Genomic DNA, 17,754 nt, shown 5'->3' with positions numbered 1-17,754 from the left:
TAAATGAGAAGACAGTAGAGCAGCATTTTTAAAGTTAACCTAGAATTTTATACCCAATAAAAATACCTTTCGGCCGGGTGCAGTGGCTCATGCCTATAATCCTAGCACTTTGGGAGGCTGAGGTGGGTGGATCACTTGAGGTCAGGAGTTTGAGACCAGCCTGGCCAACATGGTGAAACCCCATTTCTACTAAAACTGCAAAAAAATTTACCAGGCATGGTGGTGTGAGCCTGTAGACACAGCTATTTGGGAAGCTGAGGCACGAGAATCACTTTAACCCAGGAGACAGAAGTTGCAGTGATCCAAGATTGCGCCACTGCGCTCCAGCCTAGGTGAAAGAGTGAGACTCCATCTCAAAAAAAAAAAAAATCTTTCAAAAATGAAGGTGAAATAAAGACACTTTCAGACATACAAAATATGGAATAGTTCACAACCAGCAGATTCACACTACAAGAAATGCTAAAGGAAGTCATTCAGATAGATAGACATCATAGCAGATGAAAATCTGAATCTTTACAAGGCATTGAAAACCACTGAAAATAGTAACTGCATAGATAAATGTACATAATTTTTAAATTTAAATCTATTTAAAAGGCGATTGTTATACCAGTATAATAATATATTTTAGTTTTATAATAAATATAAAAGTAAATTATATGACAATAGTCTAAAGACCATGAGGGGAAATATGGAAGCTGGGAAAACTGGCTAGCCATATGTAGAAAGCTGAAACTGGATCCCTTCATTACACCTTATACAAAAATTAATTCAAGATGGATTAAAGACTTAAATGTTAGACCTGAAACCATAAAAACCCTAGAAGAAAACCTAGGCAATACCATTCAGGACATAGGCATGGGCAAGGACTTCATGTCTAAAACACCAAAAGCAATGGCAGCAAAAGCCAAAATTGACAAATGGGATCTAATTAAACTAAAGAGCTTCTGCACAGCAAAAGAAACTACCATCAGAGTGAACAGGCAACCTGCAGAATGGGAGAAAATTTTTGCAATCTACCCATCTGACAAAGGGCTAATATCCAGAATCTACAAAGAACTTAAACAAATTTACAAGAAAAAATCAAACAACCCCATCAAAAAGTGGGTGAAGGATATGAACAGACACTTCTCAAAAGAAGACATTTATGCAGCCAACAGACACATGAAAAAATGCTCATCATCACTGGCCATCAGAGAAATGCAAATCAAAACCGCAATGAGATACCATCTCACACCAGTTAGAATGACAATCATTAAAAAGTCAGGAAACAACAGGTGTTGGAGAGGATGTGGAGAAATAGGAACACTTTTACACTGTTGGTGGGAGTGTAAACTAGTTCAACTATTGTGGAAGACAGTGTGGCGATTCCTCAAGGATCTAGAACTAGAAATACCATTTGACCCAGTCATCCCATTACTGGGTATATACCCAAAGGATTATAAATCATTCTGCTGTAAAGACACATGCACACATATGTTCATTGTGGCACTATTCCCAATAGCAAAGACTTGGAACCAACCCAAATGTCCATCAATGATAGACTGGATTAAGAAAATGTGGCACATATATACCATGGAATTCTATGCAGCCATAAAAAAGGATAAGTTCATGTCCTTTGAAGGGACATGGATGAAGCTGGAAACCATCATTCTCAGCAAACTATTGCAGGGACAGAAAACCGAACATCTCATATTCTCACTCATGGGTGGGAACTGAACAATGAGAACACTTGGACACAGGATGGGGAACATCATAGCAGGGCCTGTCGTGGGGTGGGGGGAGTGGGGAAGGATAGCATTAAGAGATATACCTAATGTAAATGACGAGTTAATGGGTGCAGCACACCAATATGGCACGTGTATACATATGTAACAAACCTGCACGTTGTGCACATGTACCCTAGAACTTAAAGTATAATAATAATAATAATTAAAGAACTAAACCCACACATACATAGACAACTGACTTTTTATTTTATTTTTCTGAGACAGAGTCTCAGTCTGTCGCCCAGGCTGGAGTGCTGTGGTGCAGTCTCTGCTCACTGCAACCTCTACCTCCCTTCAAGGGATTCTGCCTCAGCTACCCAAGTAGATGGGACTACAGGCACATGCCACCACATGCAGCTAATTTTTGTATTTTTTGAAGAAATGGGGTTTCACCATGTTGACCAGGCTGGTCTTGAACTCCTGACCTCAAGTGATCCACCTGCCTTGGCTTCCCAATGTGCTGGGATTGCAGGCATGAGCAACTGTGCCCAGCCACAACTGACTTTTTAACAAAGGCACAAAGACAATGCAGTGAAGAAAGGATAGCCTTTTCAGCAAATGGTACTGGAACAGTTGAATATCCATATGCAAAAACATGAACTTTGATCTATGTCTCACACCACATACAAAAATTAAATAGGTCATAGATGTAAATATTAAACCAAAAACTATGCAACTTATAGAAGAAAACATGGGAAAATAACTGTGACCTGGGTTAGGTAATGGTTTTTTGGATATAACACCAAAAGTGTAATCTGTAAAAGAACAGATTGATAAATTAGACTTCATTAAGAACTTCTCCTCCTTCAAAGACACTGTTAAGGGAATGAAAAGACAAGCCACAGCCAGGTGCAGTTGCTCATACCTGTAATGCCAGCACTTTGGGAGGCCAAGGCAGGCAGATCATGAGCTCAGGAGTTCGAGACCAGCCTTGCCAATATAGTGAAACCCCATCTCTAATAAAAATAGAAAAAATTAGCCAGCCATGGTGGCAGGCACCTACAGTCCCAGCTACTCAGGAGGCTGAGGCAGGAGAATGGTGTGAACCCGGGAGGTGGAGCTGGTAGTGAGCTGAGATCGTGCCATTGTACTCTAGCCCAGGTGACAGTGCGAGACTCCGTCTCAAAAAAAGAAAAAAAAAGAAAAGCCGCTGGATAGGAGAAAAACCTTTGCAAAGCATATAAAGGGATTGTTTCTAAAATAAAAACTTATAAAAATTGAAAAAGAAAATAAGCCAATTTTTAAAATGAGAAAAGTTATATGGATGGCAATTAAGCACCATTAAAAGATACTCACTGTCATTATTATTAGGGAAATGCAAATTTAAATAACAATGAGATACCAGTATACACCTATTAGTGTGGCTAAAATAAAAAGACTGACCACATCAAGCAACGGTGAGGATGTAGAGGTGGTAGAACTCTCATGCAGTGCTGAGAACATAAAATTGTAAAGTCACCTTTGGAACAGTTTAACAGTTGCTTAAAAAGTTAAATATACACCAGCCATATGGTCTAGCCATTTTATTCCTAGGTATTTACCAAAGGGGAAAAAAAATAAAATCCATACAAACAGTTGTACACAATTGTTGATAGCAGCTTTCTTTGTAATGGCCCCAAACTGGAAACAACCGAAATGTCTGTAACAGGTGAATTGATAAATAAATTGATATATCCAGACAGTAATGAACTATTGATACCCATGACAATGTGGATGAATCTCAAAATAAATCTGGTGAGTGCAAAAAGCCAGACCAATAAGAAACAACAAAAAAAGTGATACTGTACAATTCTATGTATAGAAATTCTAGGAAATGCAAAGTAATCTGTAGTGGCAGAAAACAGATCAGTGATTGCTTGGGGATGGGAGCAAGGGAAGCATAGGAGGGAGGAATTACAAAGAGGTACAAGGAAACGTGGGGATGATAAATATGTTCATTATTTTTATTGTGATGATTTCATGTGTATACATATATGTCATACTTACCAAATTGTGTACTTTAAGTATGTGCAGTTTATTGTCAGTTATCCCTCAACAAAGCTATTTTAAAAATCAACAGTATAAGGATGGATTAGGAAGATACCTGATTTAACATGAGTTTTGGAGGGGAAATATGTTATATTTTAATTAAATGCTAATTCAGTTGAATCAAAAGTAAAACATGACTGACGTAACTAATGCAGGCTCAGAGTGCAATAATAGAAATATGGTGTCTACATTAGAAGGACATTAATTGCATGTGAATGTGAAAAGCGGTCCATTGTAGTTAACCCAGGAAAGAAGCAAATTATAGTCTACATTTTGTACAGGCATCAAGGGCAAAAAGAAAGCTCATAAAGACTTAAGCTCTTGGTCATCTGGAAAACCTTTAACAAGATTTCGCAAAGCATTTACTGAATATCTACTGTGTTCTAGGTTCTGTGCTAAACCTGTTCATTGCTACTGTGAGGTTGTAGTGCCATTTTGCAGATCACGAAACAGACTGTAGGGAGGGTTAATACTTGGTGAAATAAGAACTAGTGAGTGGCACAATGAAGATTCAAACTCTCTACTGGCTACAGAATTGGCTCCCTATGTTTTGGAAGATTTTTTCCCCCGGGGATTTTGGGCTAACAGAAAGTAGTTGAACTATTGTATAAAGAGGATAAGGAGATTATTTTGGTATTTTTTTTCCATTTCATTTCTTTAGCCACAGTGTGACAGTCATTGTCCCAGGAGCTGGGAATGCCCTCAAGGAGCCGTATGACCTAGTGGGAGAAACAAGAAGTCACAAACTACCACAATGTAGAGAGCAGAGCTGTGACTTGCTAAAGGAACTTCCCAAGTTTGTGAATCCTCTAGTGCTTACAAGTTCCTTCTTTAAGTGGATATGAAATCATTAGTAGAGAGGATGAAGCCTTGGTGAGATGTAGATGCTGAGCAATCAGCTACTTACTCACTAAGCACCAGCTTCTGCACAGTAGCCTCACAGCCCTGTGGTTCACATTCGTGTCTGAGCAAGGTGACAGGGGATCACATTTTGGATATTTGGGGCTACTCCCAAATAATCAAAACTGTTCTGAAACATTGCTTGAGCCAAGGAGGTTGAGGCTGCCGTGAGCCGTGATCACACCGCTGCACTCCAGCCTGGGTAACAGAGTGAGACTCCATCTCAAAGAAAAAAGATTGGGAGGCTCGGGAAGCTGGAACATTTATTCCCACATCCCTTATTAATTTAGGATTGCCCTACAAGCATTATACTTTCTTGCACTTCTGGACTATACACAGGGCTGAGAGAGCTTTGTGGCCTTGGAGAAGGCCCTGAGACAAGTAGCTAAAAGAAGCTAGATGTGAGTTTCAGGTAGGATGCTGTCCCCAGGAGTCTGAGCTCATGCAGAACTGTGCACTAGAGCCCCTACTGAACTCAAAGGTAGATCAAAGGGATGTGATGTAGGACAACGAAGAGTCTGCTTACTACAATCTTTTTCTCTTACTGGCTTCTGTTGGCAGTAATGCATAGTGTAATTATTTGTGATATTAGTCACAAATATTTTCCCTGGTTTATAATTTTGTTTATATATAGTATTTTTAAAGTAACAACTTTGGCCCGGTGCAGTGGCTCATGCCTGTAATCCCAGCACTTTGGGAAGCTGAGGCAGGCAAATCACTTGAGGCCAGGAGTTCGAGACCAGCCTGACCAACATGGCGAAATCCCGTCTCTATTAAAAATACAAAAATTAGCTGGACGTGGATGATGCATGACTGTAATCCCAGCTTCTTGGGAGGCTGAGGCACGAGAATCACTTGAACCCAGGAGGCAGAGGTTACAGTGAACCAAGACTGCGCCACTGCACTCCAGCCTGGGTGACGGAGTGAGACTCTGTCTCAAAATAAAATAAAATAAAGTGACAGCTTTATTAAGATATAATTCATATATCATGCAATTCATCCATTAAAAGTATGTAATTCAATAAAAAACAAAAAGTATACAATTCAGTGTTTTTAAGTATTATATTCACATAATTATGCAATCATCACCACAATAAATTTCAGAACATTTTCATCACTCCAAGGAAAAATACCTGTATCCATTAACAGTCATTCCCTGTTTCATCCCTCTCCTCAGCCCCTGGCAACCACAAATCTGTTTTCTATTTCTATGTGTTTGTCTATTCGAGGCATCTCATATAATTGTTACACATGACCTTTTGTGACTAGCTTCTTTCATTTGGCATAATGTTTTCAAGGTTCATCCATATCGTAGTATGTATCAGTACTTCATTCCTTTTTACTGCTGAATAATATCCTACTGTATGGATAAACATATGGTACAAATCAATTTCCAGTTTTTCAATAGGTAAGTTGATACATATCAATTTTCAGTTTTTCAGTCGGGTTGTCTATTGATTTATAAGAGGTTTTTTAAATATATATATTTGGGATACAAGGTCTTTATCAGATACATGATTTTCAAAGATTTTTCTTCCATTCTGTGGGTCGTCTTTCACTTTCTTGATAGTGTCCTTTGAAGCATAAACCTATGTTTATCCATACAATATACAATCTATGGATAAACACCATTCATCAATTGATGGGTATTTGGGTTATTTCCATTTTGGAGCTATTATGAACAATCCTGCTATGAACATTTGTGTGCAGGTTTTTGGCTGGATGTGTGTTTTCCCTACTGTCACATTTCAAACTTGGGAGTGGAATTGCTAGGTCATATGATAACTCTACGTATAATCATTTGAGAACTGTTTCCCAAAGTGGCAGCACCATTTTACATTTCCACCAGCAATGTGTGAGGATTCAAATTTCTCCATATCCTTACCAACACTTGTTCATGACTTTTTTTATGATAGTCACTCTTGTGGGTATGATGTCGTAGCTCATTGTGGTTTTGATTGGCATTTCTCCAATGGCTAATGATGTTGAGCATCTTTTCAATGTGTTTATTGGCCATTTGTATATTTTCCTTGAAGAAGTATCTATACAAATCAATTTTTAATTTTTTAGTTTGGTTGACTATTATTGATTTATAAGAGTTTTTAAAATATATTTGGAATATAAGTCCTATATCACATACGTGATTTTCAAAGATTTTCTCCCATTCTGTGGGTTGTCTTTTACTATCTTGATGGTGTCCTTTGAAACATTAAGTTTATTTATCTTGGTGAAGACTAATTCGTCTATATTTTCTGTTGTTGTTCGTGTTTTTGGTGTTACAGCTAAGAAACCATTGCCTAATCCATGGTCATGAAAATTATTCCTGTGTTTTCTTCTAAGAGTGTTATAGCTATTATCTATTAGCTATTACATTTAGATGTATAACTCATTAATTCTTTTTTTTTTTTTTTTTTTGAGGCGAAGTCTAGCTCTGTTGCCCAGGTTGGAGTGCAGTGGCTCAATCTTGGCTCACTGCAACCTCCACCTCCCAGCTTCAAGCAATTCTTCTGCCTCAGCCTCCTAAATAGCTGAGACTACAGGCACCGGCCACCACGCCGGGCTAATTTTTTTGTATTTTTAGTACAGATCAGGTTTCACCATGTTGACCAGGCTGGTCTTGAACTCCTGACCTCGTGATCTGCCCGCCTCAGCCTCCCAAAGTGCTGGGATTACAGGCGTGAGCCACCGCGCCCGGCCTTAGGTTAATTCTTGTATGTGATATAAGGAAGAGGTTCAACTTCGTTCTTTTGCCTATGGATATCCAGTTGTCACAAAACCATTTGTTAAGATGACTTAATTTTTTAACCCCTTGAATTTTCTTGGCACTCTTGTCAAATTTCATTTGCCCATAAAATGTAAGAGTTTATCTCTGGGCTCTCAGTGTTATTTCCTTGATCTGTATGTCTGTCCTTATGCCAACACCACACTGCACAATTATGATAGCTTTGTATGAAGTTCTGAAATGGGGATGTGTAAGTCCTCCAGCTTTGCTTTTCTTTTTCAAGATCATTTTGGCTATTATGGGTCCCTTGCATTTTTATTTGAATTTTAGGATTAGCTTGTCAATTTCTGTGAAGAAGCCCTTAGCTGGAATTTTGGTGGGGCTTACTCTGAATCTTTACAATAGTTTGACTAGTATTGCCATCTTAATATTAACCCTTCTGATCTATGAACATGGGTGTCTTTCCATTTGTTTAGGTCTTCTTTAGTTTCTTTCAACAGTGTTTTGTGGCCAGATGTGGTGACTCATACCTGTAATCCTTGCACTTTGGGAGGCCAAGGCAGGCTGATCTCTTGAGCTCAGGAGTTCAAGAGCAGCCTGGGCAACATGGTAAAACCCCATCCCTACAAGAAATACAAAAAATTATCCAGGCATGGTGACATGTGCTTGTCATCCCAGCTACTTGAGAGGCTAAGGTGGGAGGATCACATGATCCCAGGAACTTGAGGTTGTTGTGAGCCGTGATCATGCCACTGCCCTCCAGCTTGGGCAGTAGAGTGAGACCCTGCCTCAAAAACAAAAAATGAAAAACCCAACAGTGGTTTGTAGTTTTCATAGTATAAGTTTTACACTTCTTTTGTTGTATTTATTCCTGAGTAGTTATTATTTCTGATGCTATTGTAAAATGGAAGTTTTTCCTTAAGTATATTTTGGGGTTATTGCAATTACATAGGAATACAACTGATTTTTTTTTTTTTTTTTTTTTTTTTGAGACGGAGTCTCGCTCTGTCGCCCAGGCTGGAGTACAACTGATTTTTGAATACTGATCTTCTGTCCTGAAGCCTTGGTGAACTCATTTATTACCTCTAGTAGTTTTGTAGTGGCTTCCTTAGGATTTCCTATATACGGGATCATGTCATCTGCAAATAGATGTGTTTTACTTCTTCCTTCAAACCTGGATACATTTTATTTTCCTTCCTAAGTACCTTAGGTAGAACTTCTTGTACATGTTAAATAGAAGTGGCAAGAGTGGACATCCTTATCTTGGTCCAGATCATAGTTTGATCTTTACCACTCAGTCTGATGGTAGCAGTGGGTTTTTTGTTGTTTTTATTTTGGGTTGTTGTCCTTTTGTTTTGTTTTGTTTGTTTTTTGTCCTCTTGTGTTGAAACTGAAAGTAGTGGGTTTTTTGTAGATGCTTTTTATCAAGTTTAGGAAGATCCCTTCTGTTTCTAGTTTGTTGAGTGTTTTTATCGTGAAAGAATGTTGGATTTTTTCAAATGCTTTACCTGTGTCTCTTGAGATGATCACGTGGTTTTTGTCCTTTATTCTATTAATATGGTGTATGGAATAACACGGATAGATTTTCGCATGTTAAGCCAACCTTGAATTTCAGCTGTAAATCTCACTTAGTCATAGCATATAACCTTTTTTTTTTTTTTTTGAGACAGAGTCTTGCTGTTGTTGGCCCAGGCTGGAGTGCAATGGCATGATCTCGGTTCACTGCAACCTCCACCTTCCAGGTTCCAGCAGTTCTCCTGCCTCAACCTCCCAAGTTGCTGAGATTACAGGTGCCTGCCACCACGGCTAGCTAATTTTTGTATTTTTAGTAGAGATGGGGTTTCACCACGTTGGCCAGGCTGGTCTCAAACTCCTGACCTCAGGTGATCCACCAGCCTTGGCCTCCCAAAGTGCTGGGATTACAGGCATGAGCCACCATGCCTAGCTTCCTTCCTTCCTTCCTTCCTTCCTTCCTTCCTTCCTTCCTTCCTTCCTTCTTCTCTCCTTCCTCTTCTCTCCTCTCCTCTTTTCTTCCTTTCTTCTTTTCCTTTCTTCCTTTCTTTCTTCTTTTTCTTTTTGAGACGGGGTCTTGTTCTGTCACCCAGGCTGGAGTGCAGTGGTGCGATCATAGCTCACTGTAGCCTCAAACTTCCTAGCTCAAGCAGTCCTCCCACTTCAGCCTGCTGTGTAACTGGGATTATAGGTGCAAACCATGGCACCCAGCCGTTTGATGTGTTTGTCTGGGTTATATTGGCCTTAAGAAGTTGAGTTGGGAAATGCTCCTCCTTCTTCTACTTTTTGAAAGAATTTGAGAAAGCAAGGTATTCTTTAAATATTGGTAGGATTCACTAAGGAAGACTTCTGAACTAGGCTTTTCTTTGTGGATAGTTGTGGGATTTATTTTTGGTTTTTTTTTTTTTTAACTAATTTAGTCTCTTTGCTTGTTATAGGTCTATTCAGATTTTTTCTCTCTCCTTGAGTCAATTTTGATCATTTCTGTCCTAAGAATTTGTCTATTTCAAATCTAATTACCTAATTAGATTTATCTAATTTGATGGCTATATTAGTTTGCGGGGACTGCCTTAACAAAATACTACACAATGAGTGGTTTAAACAATAGCAATTTATTTTCACACAGTCCTGGACACTGGAAGTCGAAGACTGAGGTGCTGGCAGGATTGGATTCTGCTGAGGCCTCTCTCCTTGACTTGCAGATGACCGTCGTCTTGCTGCGTCCTCACGTGGCCTTCCTCTGTGTGTGGGCACATTCCTGATGTCTCCTCTTCTTCTAAGGACGCCAGTCATTTCAGACTAGGCCCTGACCCATGACCTCATTTCATCATAATTACCCCCTTTAAAGGTGCTGTGTCCAAATACAGTCACAGTCTAAGGTTTTAGGAACTGGGGCCTTGACATATGAATGGCGGGGAGACAATTCAGTCTGTAACAATGGCATACAATTGTTCATAGCATTTGTTTATAATGCTTTTTTTTTTTCTTTAAGGTTGCCAGTGATGCCCCCTCTTTTATTCCTAATTTTAGTAATTTATATCTTCTCTCTTTTTTCATTGGTCAATCTGGCTAAAGATTTGTCAATTTTGTTGATTCACTCGAAAAACAAACTTTTGGTTTTGTTCATTTCCACGATTGTTTCTCTGTTCCTTTATTCCTTTCTGCTGGTGTCTTTATTCCTTTCTTTTTCTTTCTTTGTGTTTAGTGTGTACTTCTTTTTCTAGTTTCTTAAGGTGATTGATTTGGGATCACTTTTAAGGTGATTGATTTGGGATCATTTTTTTAAATATAGGCATTTACAGCTATAAATTTCCTTCTAATTACTTTAGTGGCATCCCATAAGTTGTATGTTGTGTTTAATTTTCATTTATTTTATTTTATTTTAATTAATTTATTTATTTTGAGATGGCATCTTGTTCTGTCACCCAGTAGAGACGGGGTTTCACCATGTGAGCCAGGATGGTCTCGATCGCCTGACCTCGTGATCCGCCCACCTCGGGCTCCCAAAGTCCTGGGATTACAGGCGTGAGCCACCGAACCCAGCCTAGAGTCTATTTTTTCTGAGATTAGGATGGCCACTCCACCTCTCTCTGGCTACTATTTATGTTGTTATAAAATTTTGCCGGCCGGGCGCGGTGGCTCAAGCCTGTAATCCCAGCACTTTGGGAGGCCGAGACGGGCGGATCACGAGGTCAGGAGATCGAGACCATCCTGGCTAACACGGTGAAACCCCATCTCTACTAAAAAATACAAAAAATTAGCCAGGCGAGGTGGCGGGCGCCGGTAGTCCCAGCTACTCGGGAGGCTGAGGCAGGAGAATGGCATAAACCCAGGAGGCGGAGCTTGCAGTGAGCTGAGATCGCGTCACTGCACTCCAGCCTGGGCTACAGAGCGAGACTCCTTCTCAAAATAATACATAAATAAAAAAAAATAAAATAGGCCGGGCGCGGTGGCTCACGCCTGTAATCCCAGCACTTTGGGGGGCCAAGGCGGGCGGATCACGAGGTCAGAAGATCGAGACCATCCTGGCTAACATGGTGAAACCCCGTCTCTACTAAAAATACAAAAAAATTAGCCGGGCGTAGTGGCGGGCGCCTGTAGTCCCAGCTACTGGGGAGGCTGAGTCAGGAGAATGGCGTGAACCCGGGAGGCGGAGCTTGCAGTGAGCTGAGATCGCGCCACTGCACTCCAGCCTGGGTGGCAGAGTGAGACTCTGCCTCAAAAAAATAAAATAAAATAAAATAAAGAATAAATAAAATAAAATAAAATGTTGCCATACAGAAATTATTTATTTTTTGTAACTGAATTTATTAGTCTTTTGTTTATGACTTCTGCATTTTGATTAATAGTTTGGCCTTTTCCATATCAAGGTGATAATTAATTTTTCCATATTTTCTATTATTTTTATATTTTCAGAGTCTAAGTTTATATCTTTGGTCCATTTGATTTTTTTTTTTTTTTGACACCTGGTGTAAGATGCTGGTACAACTTTATTTTTTTCCTGTATACATAATTGCCTCAATATAATTTACTGAATGGTTCTTTATTGCTGATTTGAGCTGCTACTTTTATCTTTTACTAAATTTTTATGTATATTTCAATCTGTTACTTACTGTCTCTTTTGTTCCATTGTTCTGTTTGTACCAAGACCATAGTGTTTTATTCATTGAAGTTTTATAATATATTTTATTATATAACAATTCTAGCCTCCCCTCATTTCTCTTATTTTTTAGAATGTTTCCAGGTATTCTTGTCTAATTTTTATATCAGCATTACATTAGCTTGCCTCATTAAAACATTCAAGTAATTGTAATAATATCTAAACCTGTAGGAATTTTCCTAGGATCACATTAGATTTATAAATTAACTTAGGTTGATGGGCATCTTTTTGACATTGAGTATTTCTGCTTGGAAGCATGTTATGTCTTCATATTTGTTCAGGTGTATTTTCATAAGTTATTTTTTTTAATTTTAAACCTTAACAGTTTTGGCCGGCCGCGGTGGCTCAAGCCTGTAATCCCAGCACTTTGGGAGGCTGAGGCGGGTGGATCACGAGGTCAGGAGATCGAGACCATCCTGGCTAACATTGTGAAACCCCGTCTCTACTAAAAATACAAAAAACTAGCCGGGCGAGGTGGCGGGCGCCTGTAGTCCCAGCTACTCGGAGGCTGAGGCAGGAGAATGGCGTGAACCCAGGAGGCGGAGCTTGCAGTGAGCCGAGATCCCGCCGCTGCACTCCAGCCTGGGCGACACAGTGAGACTCCGTCTCAAAAAAAAAAAAAAAAACTTAACAGTTTCTTTTCTTTTCTTTTTTTCTTATTTGCGACACAGTCTCGCTCTGTCGACCTGGCTGGAGTGCAGTGGCACGATCTCGGCTCACTGCAACCTCCACCTCATGGGTTCAAGCAATTCTTCTGCCTCAGCCTCCCGAGTAGCTGGTATTACAGGTGTGTGCCACCACGCCCAGCTAATTTTTGTATTTTTAGTAGGGATAGGGTTTCACCATGTTGGCCAGGCTGGTCTTGAACTCCTGACCTCAGGTAATCTGCCTGCCTCGGCCTCCCAAACTGTTGGGATTACAGGCGTGAGCCACCATGCCCAGCCGATGTTTTCAAACACATATAAAGATAGAATAATAAAGTAAACCACCACCATGACCTATCACCCAGCTTCAGTACTTATGAACACATAGTGATTGTTATTTAATCTGACTTCCTCCTTCACTATGTTAAGACAAATCCCAGATACTATGTCCAGAAATATTATAATGTTTTCTTCATGTAGTTGCATACGTTTCTTACTAAGCTTACTCCTAGGCATTTTGTTTAACTATGGATTGTTGTTTATATATATGAAGATTTATTTCTGTAGATTAACTTTATACCTTCTCATTTTTAGTACATTATTCTGTACCAATTTGCATTCATTGTTTTCAGAATATAAGATGAATTATCACTCTTCAAATTAGGGATATGCTAAAATTATAGATATGAACTAGTACAGAAAGCTACTAATCTTCCAAACAATATGACTGTGACCTGAAACATGAAGACAAATCTGTGTAATAGCATAGCAGACTTAACTTGGATTCTTGTCCTGTAAGGCTCTGTTAAGACATGAAAAATTGGGGTCATCTTCAGTTTCCTACAACTTTGTAATGTCGTGTGTGCACGGGGTTCTCCCAGCAGACCTTAAATCACTCACTGGTGGGTAAGTCAGGCCCTCAGAGAAGCACGTTAACTCTTCCAAGCCAGTGGGGGACGATTTCATTCTTTTGAGTTCTGATGAGAAACAATGATTAGATGGATCAGGAATCATGTTGTGGGATGAATAATTTTCTAGATAATTTCTAATGGAGCACCATTAGTAAGTATCCTGTTCCTTAGAGCGTGCTCTTCAGACTCTCAGAGAGGTTTGACACCTTCCTGTGTTAATCGATCTAGCTGTTCTGCTGGAGTAGTCAGGGATTTGGGGTCTCTACTCATTTAGAAAAACTCTGATTGGCTTGAGTCTTTCTCTCTTCCACAGCCTGTCTCTGAAATAGCATGTGGTTTTCTGGGCTGAATTATTTTCTTAATCCGAAAAGCTTTCTTTTGGATGTTCCTGGTGTTGCCGTAAATTAATTCTAGTTTATTAAAAGAAAAAATAAAACTAAAGCAACTTTCAGAGAAAAATGCTTTCTCCTACATTTCAGTGAGTTAGTTTGCATGACGCTTTTAAAATAATAAAGTCATCTAGCTAGAGATAAAAACATCTCATTAAAATCTGGCTTTGAGGCTGGGCATGGTGGCTCATGCCTGTAATCCCAGCACTTTGGGAGGCCAAGGCAGTTGGATCACTTGAGGTCAGTAGTTTGAGACCAGCCTGGCCAACATGGTAAAACCTCACCTCCACCAAAAAATACAAAAATTCGCTGGGCATGGTGGCGCACACCTGTAGTCCCAGCTACTCAGGAGGCTGAGGCAGGAGAATCGCTTGAACACGGGAGGCAGAAGTTGCAGTGAGCAGAGGTCATGTCACCACGCTCCAGCCTGGGCAGCAGAGCAAGAATTCATCTTTTTTTTTTTTTTTTTAATTTATTTATTATTATTATACTTTAAGTTCTAGGGTACATGTGCATAACGTGCAGGTTTGTTACATATGTATACTTATGCCATGTTGGTGTGCTGCACCCATCAACTCGTCATTTACATCGGGTATAACTCCCAATGCAATCCCTCCCCCCTCCCCCCTCCCCATGATAGGCCCCGGTGTGTGATGTTCCCCTTCCCGAGTCCAAGTGATCTCATTGTGCAGTTCCCACCTATGAGTGAGAACATGCAGTGTTTGGTTTTCTGTTCTTGTGATAGTTTGCTAAGAATGATGGTTTCCAGCTGTATCCATGTCCCTACAAAGGACACAAACTCATCCTTTTTTATGGCTGCATAGTATTCCATGGTGTATATGTGCCACATTTTCTTAATCCAATCTGTCACTGATGGACATTTGGGTTGATTCCAAGTCTTTGCTATTGTGAATAGTGCTGCAATAAACATACGTGTGCATGTGTCTTTATAGCAGCATAATTTATAATCCTTTGGGTATATACCCAGTAATGGGATGGCTGGGTCATATGGTACATCTAGTTCTAGATCCTTGAGGAATCGCCATACTGTTTTCCATAATGGTTGAACTAGTTTACAATCCCACCAACAGTGTAAAAGTGTTCCTATTTCTCCACATCCTCTCCAGCACCTGTTGTTTCCTGACTTTTTAATGATCGCCATTCTAACTGGTGTGAGATGGTATCTCATTGTGGTTTTGATTTGCATTTCTCTGATGGCCAGTGATGATGAGCATTTTTTCATGTGTCTGTTGGCTGTATGAATGTCTTCTTTTGAGAAATGTCTGTTCATATCCTTTGCCCACTTTTTGATGGGGTTGTTTGTTTTTTTCTTGTAAATTTGTTACCATTCAGGACATAGGCATGGGAAAAGACTTCATGTCTAAAACACCAAAAGCAATGGCAGCAAAAGCCAAAATTGACAAATGGGATCTCATTAAACTAAAGAGCTTCTGCACAGCAAAAGAAACTACCATCAGAGTGAACAGGCAACCTACAGAATGGGAGAAAATTTTTGCAATCTACTCATCTGACAAAGGGCTAATATCCAGAACCTACAAATAATTCATCTTTTTTATATATATATATATATATATACACACACACACACACACACACACAAAAATATATATATACACAAAAAAATATATATACACACAAAAAATGTATATATATAAATATATGTATACACACACACATATATGGCTTTAAGGGGGACTGTGGAGACTAACTCCACAGTTAATTTTGACTAGGTTAAATGACTACTATTATTTAAGGTAGTAATACTTACCTTACAAAGTTGTTATAGGAATTAACTGAATTAATATATTTAAAGTACTTAAAATAGCATGCATCACATAGTAACTTCTAGTGAGTGTTTGTTAAATAAGTAAAAAATAAAAAAACAGTATACATAGAAATGGACTTTTTTAAACGTCAGAATAGTTCAAGGAAAGGACTGAAATTCTGTAATCTGCTTTTTCTCAACTCTTGTTGAATTAACTTCCTTCCTGCATATATAAATAGTTGCTAATTTAAACAAACTCTTTCATTTTAAAGATTCGCCGATTCTCAGTCCAGCTAATTCTGCAATCAATTTAAGTGGAGCTCAGGACCTGACCCGGAATAAGAATGTTGTGAAACCACTGGCTTTATCTTTGCAGGTTGTAGGGAAGACTTTTGCTGCAGGTGATGTTTTCCTCACTTATATTTCTTTGGTAAATACATAGTCCGTAAAAGACTTGTGTGACATTTAGTTGACAAATTGATAGAAGAAAACAGAAGCTGCCTGTCCCTGGCAGTTGAAGAGAGAACTGGGGCTGTCTGTAATGATGTACTAGTGTGCGAAGCTTTGTGTTCTCTCCATTCCAACCAGAAGAGTCAGGGAATGACACTTGGTACTTGGAAGTGACATAACAATTTGATTCCATTTAACAAACATTTCTTGGGCACCTGCTTTAACTAGGAACTGGGAATACAAAGATAAATAAGGTTCAATCCCTGACCCCCAGTTTCCTTGTAATCTAGTGGGAGAGATAGACCTCTGACAAGATATTTTCAGTGTACTGTAGCAAACATGGCAATGTACAGAAGAACACAGAACAAAGGGGTTTTTTTAGCCCAGCATTGTAGGAGTAATTAAGAATAAGTTCTCAGAGGAATCTGGTCTTTGACAATGAGGAGATCTTCACTGTACAAAGGAGTAGAGGAAAAGCAATTCAGATTCAGGGAACAGCAGAAACAATGGTAAAAGGAAAAGAAGGGAAGAGGGGAAAGCAATATGATATATGCAAGAATTTCCAGCAATTTGGACTTGTTAGGACCATAAAATGTAAAACTCAAAAAGTGGCAAGAGGTGAGTAAGTGGTGGTTAAGGGAAAAGTTATAGGCAGCCAGGCTAAGAAACGTGGATTTCACTGTATACTTATAGACCAGGGGAATGGCATGGTTCGATTTGAACTTGAGCTAGATCATTTTGGCTGTAATGTGTAAGAAGAAGACGAGATAGGAAAACTAGTTGGAGGTCATTTCAGTCGTCTCAGTGACAAATGATGAGGTCCTTGGCTAGAGTGATAATAGGTTGCAGAGGAGAGGACAAATTAGAGAACTACTCAGGAAGTGAAACCAGCAGGAATTAACTGATTAATGTGAACATCAAGGAGAAGAAGGGGTTGACATTCAACTTTCTGGGCTTATGTTGATGCCATCATCTGAGACAGGGATACAGAAAGAGGATCAGGTTCTCCAGTGGGAGATTGTGAGTTCAATTTTGGAAATGCTGAATTTGAGATTCCCATAAGACATCCACGTGGAGCTGTTCAACAGCCATTTAATTTATCACAGGGATAATTCAGGACTGAGGGTGTAGAATAGAGCCACCAACATCTAGTTAAAGTCATCAGTGTAAATAGTATAAGCCAAGGAGAGATGTAGGCTGAGGCAAGCTGTGAACAAAAGATAGGATTCATCTGGGCACAATGACTCACAATTGTAAACCCATTACTTTGGGAGGCGAAGGCAGGAGGATCATTTGAGGCTAAGAGTTCCAGACCAGCCCAGGTTACAAAGTGAGACCTGGTCTCTACAAACGATAAAAAAAATTTAGCTGGGTGTGGTTGTGTGCACCTGTGGTCCCAGCTACTCAGGAGGCTGAGGCTGGAGCATGGCTTGAGCCTGGGAAGTCAAGGCTGCAGTGAGCCATGTTTATGCCACTGCACTTCAGC

The 17,754-nt window shown here is 39.5% G+C and overlaps 1 protein-coding gene across 13 annotated transcripts in view; it reads left to right on the top strand.

Moving 5' to 3' along the window:
* GREB1L (GREB1 like retinoic acid receptor coactivator) overlaps positions 1-17,754 on the top strand; it is a 296,105-nt gene that overhangs the window by 190,868 nt on the left and 87,483 nt on the right. For 10 of the 13 annotated variants that reach the window (XM_045377770.3, XM_065534043.2, XM_065534042.2 and 7 more), the window contains one exon: positions 16,091-16,219. The exons of the other annotated variants lie outside the window; for them this stretch is intronic. In XM_045377770.3, coding sequence (XP_045233705.2) covers positions 16,091-16,219 — 129 coding nt within the window. The remainder of the gene's footprint in view (positions 1-16,090; positions 16,220-17,754) is intronic. 13 annotated transcript variants of the gene reach the window in all.

This window comes from Macaca fascicularis, chromosome 18, assembly GCF_037993035.2.
Source record: "Macaca fascicularis isolate 582-1 chromosome 18, T2T-MFA8v1.1".
In the NCBI taxonomy this organism is placed as follows: Eukaryota; Metazoa; Chordata; class Mammalia; order Primates; family Cercopithecidae; genus Macaca; species Macaca fascicularis.
Note: the sequence above shows the minus strand (reverse complement) of the source record. Positions and strands in the feature narration are given on the sequence as shown.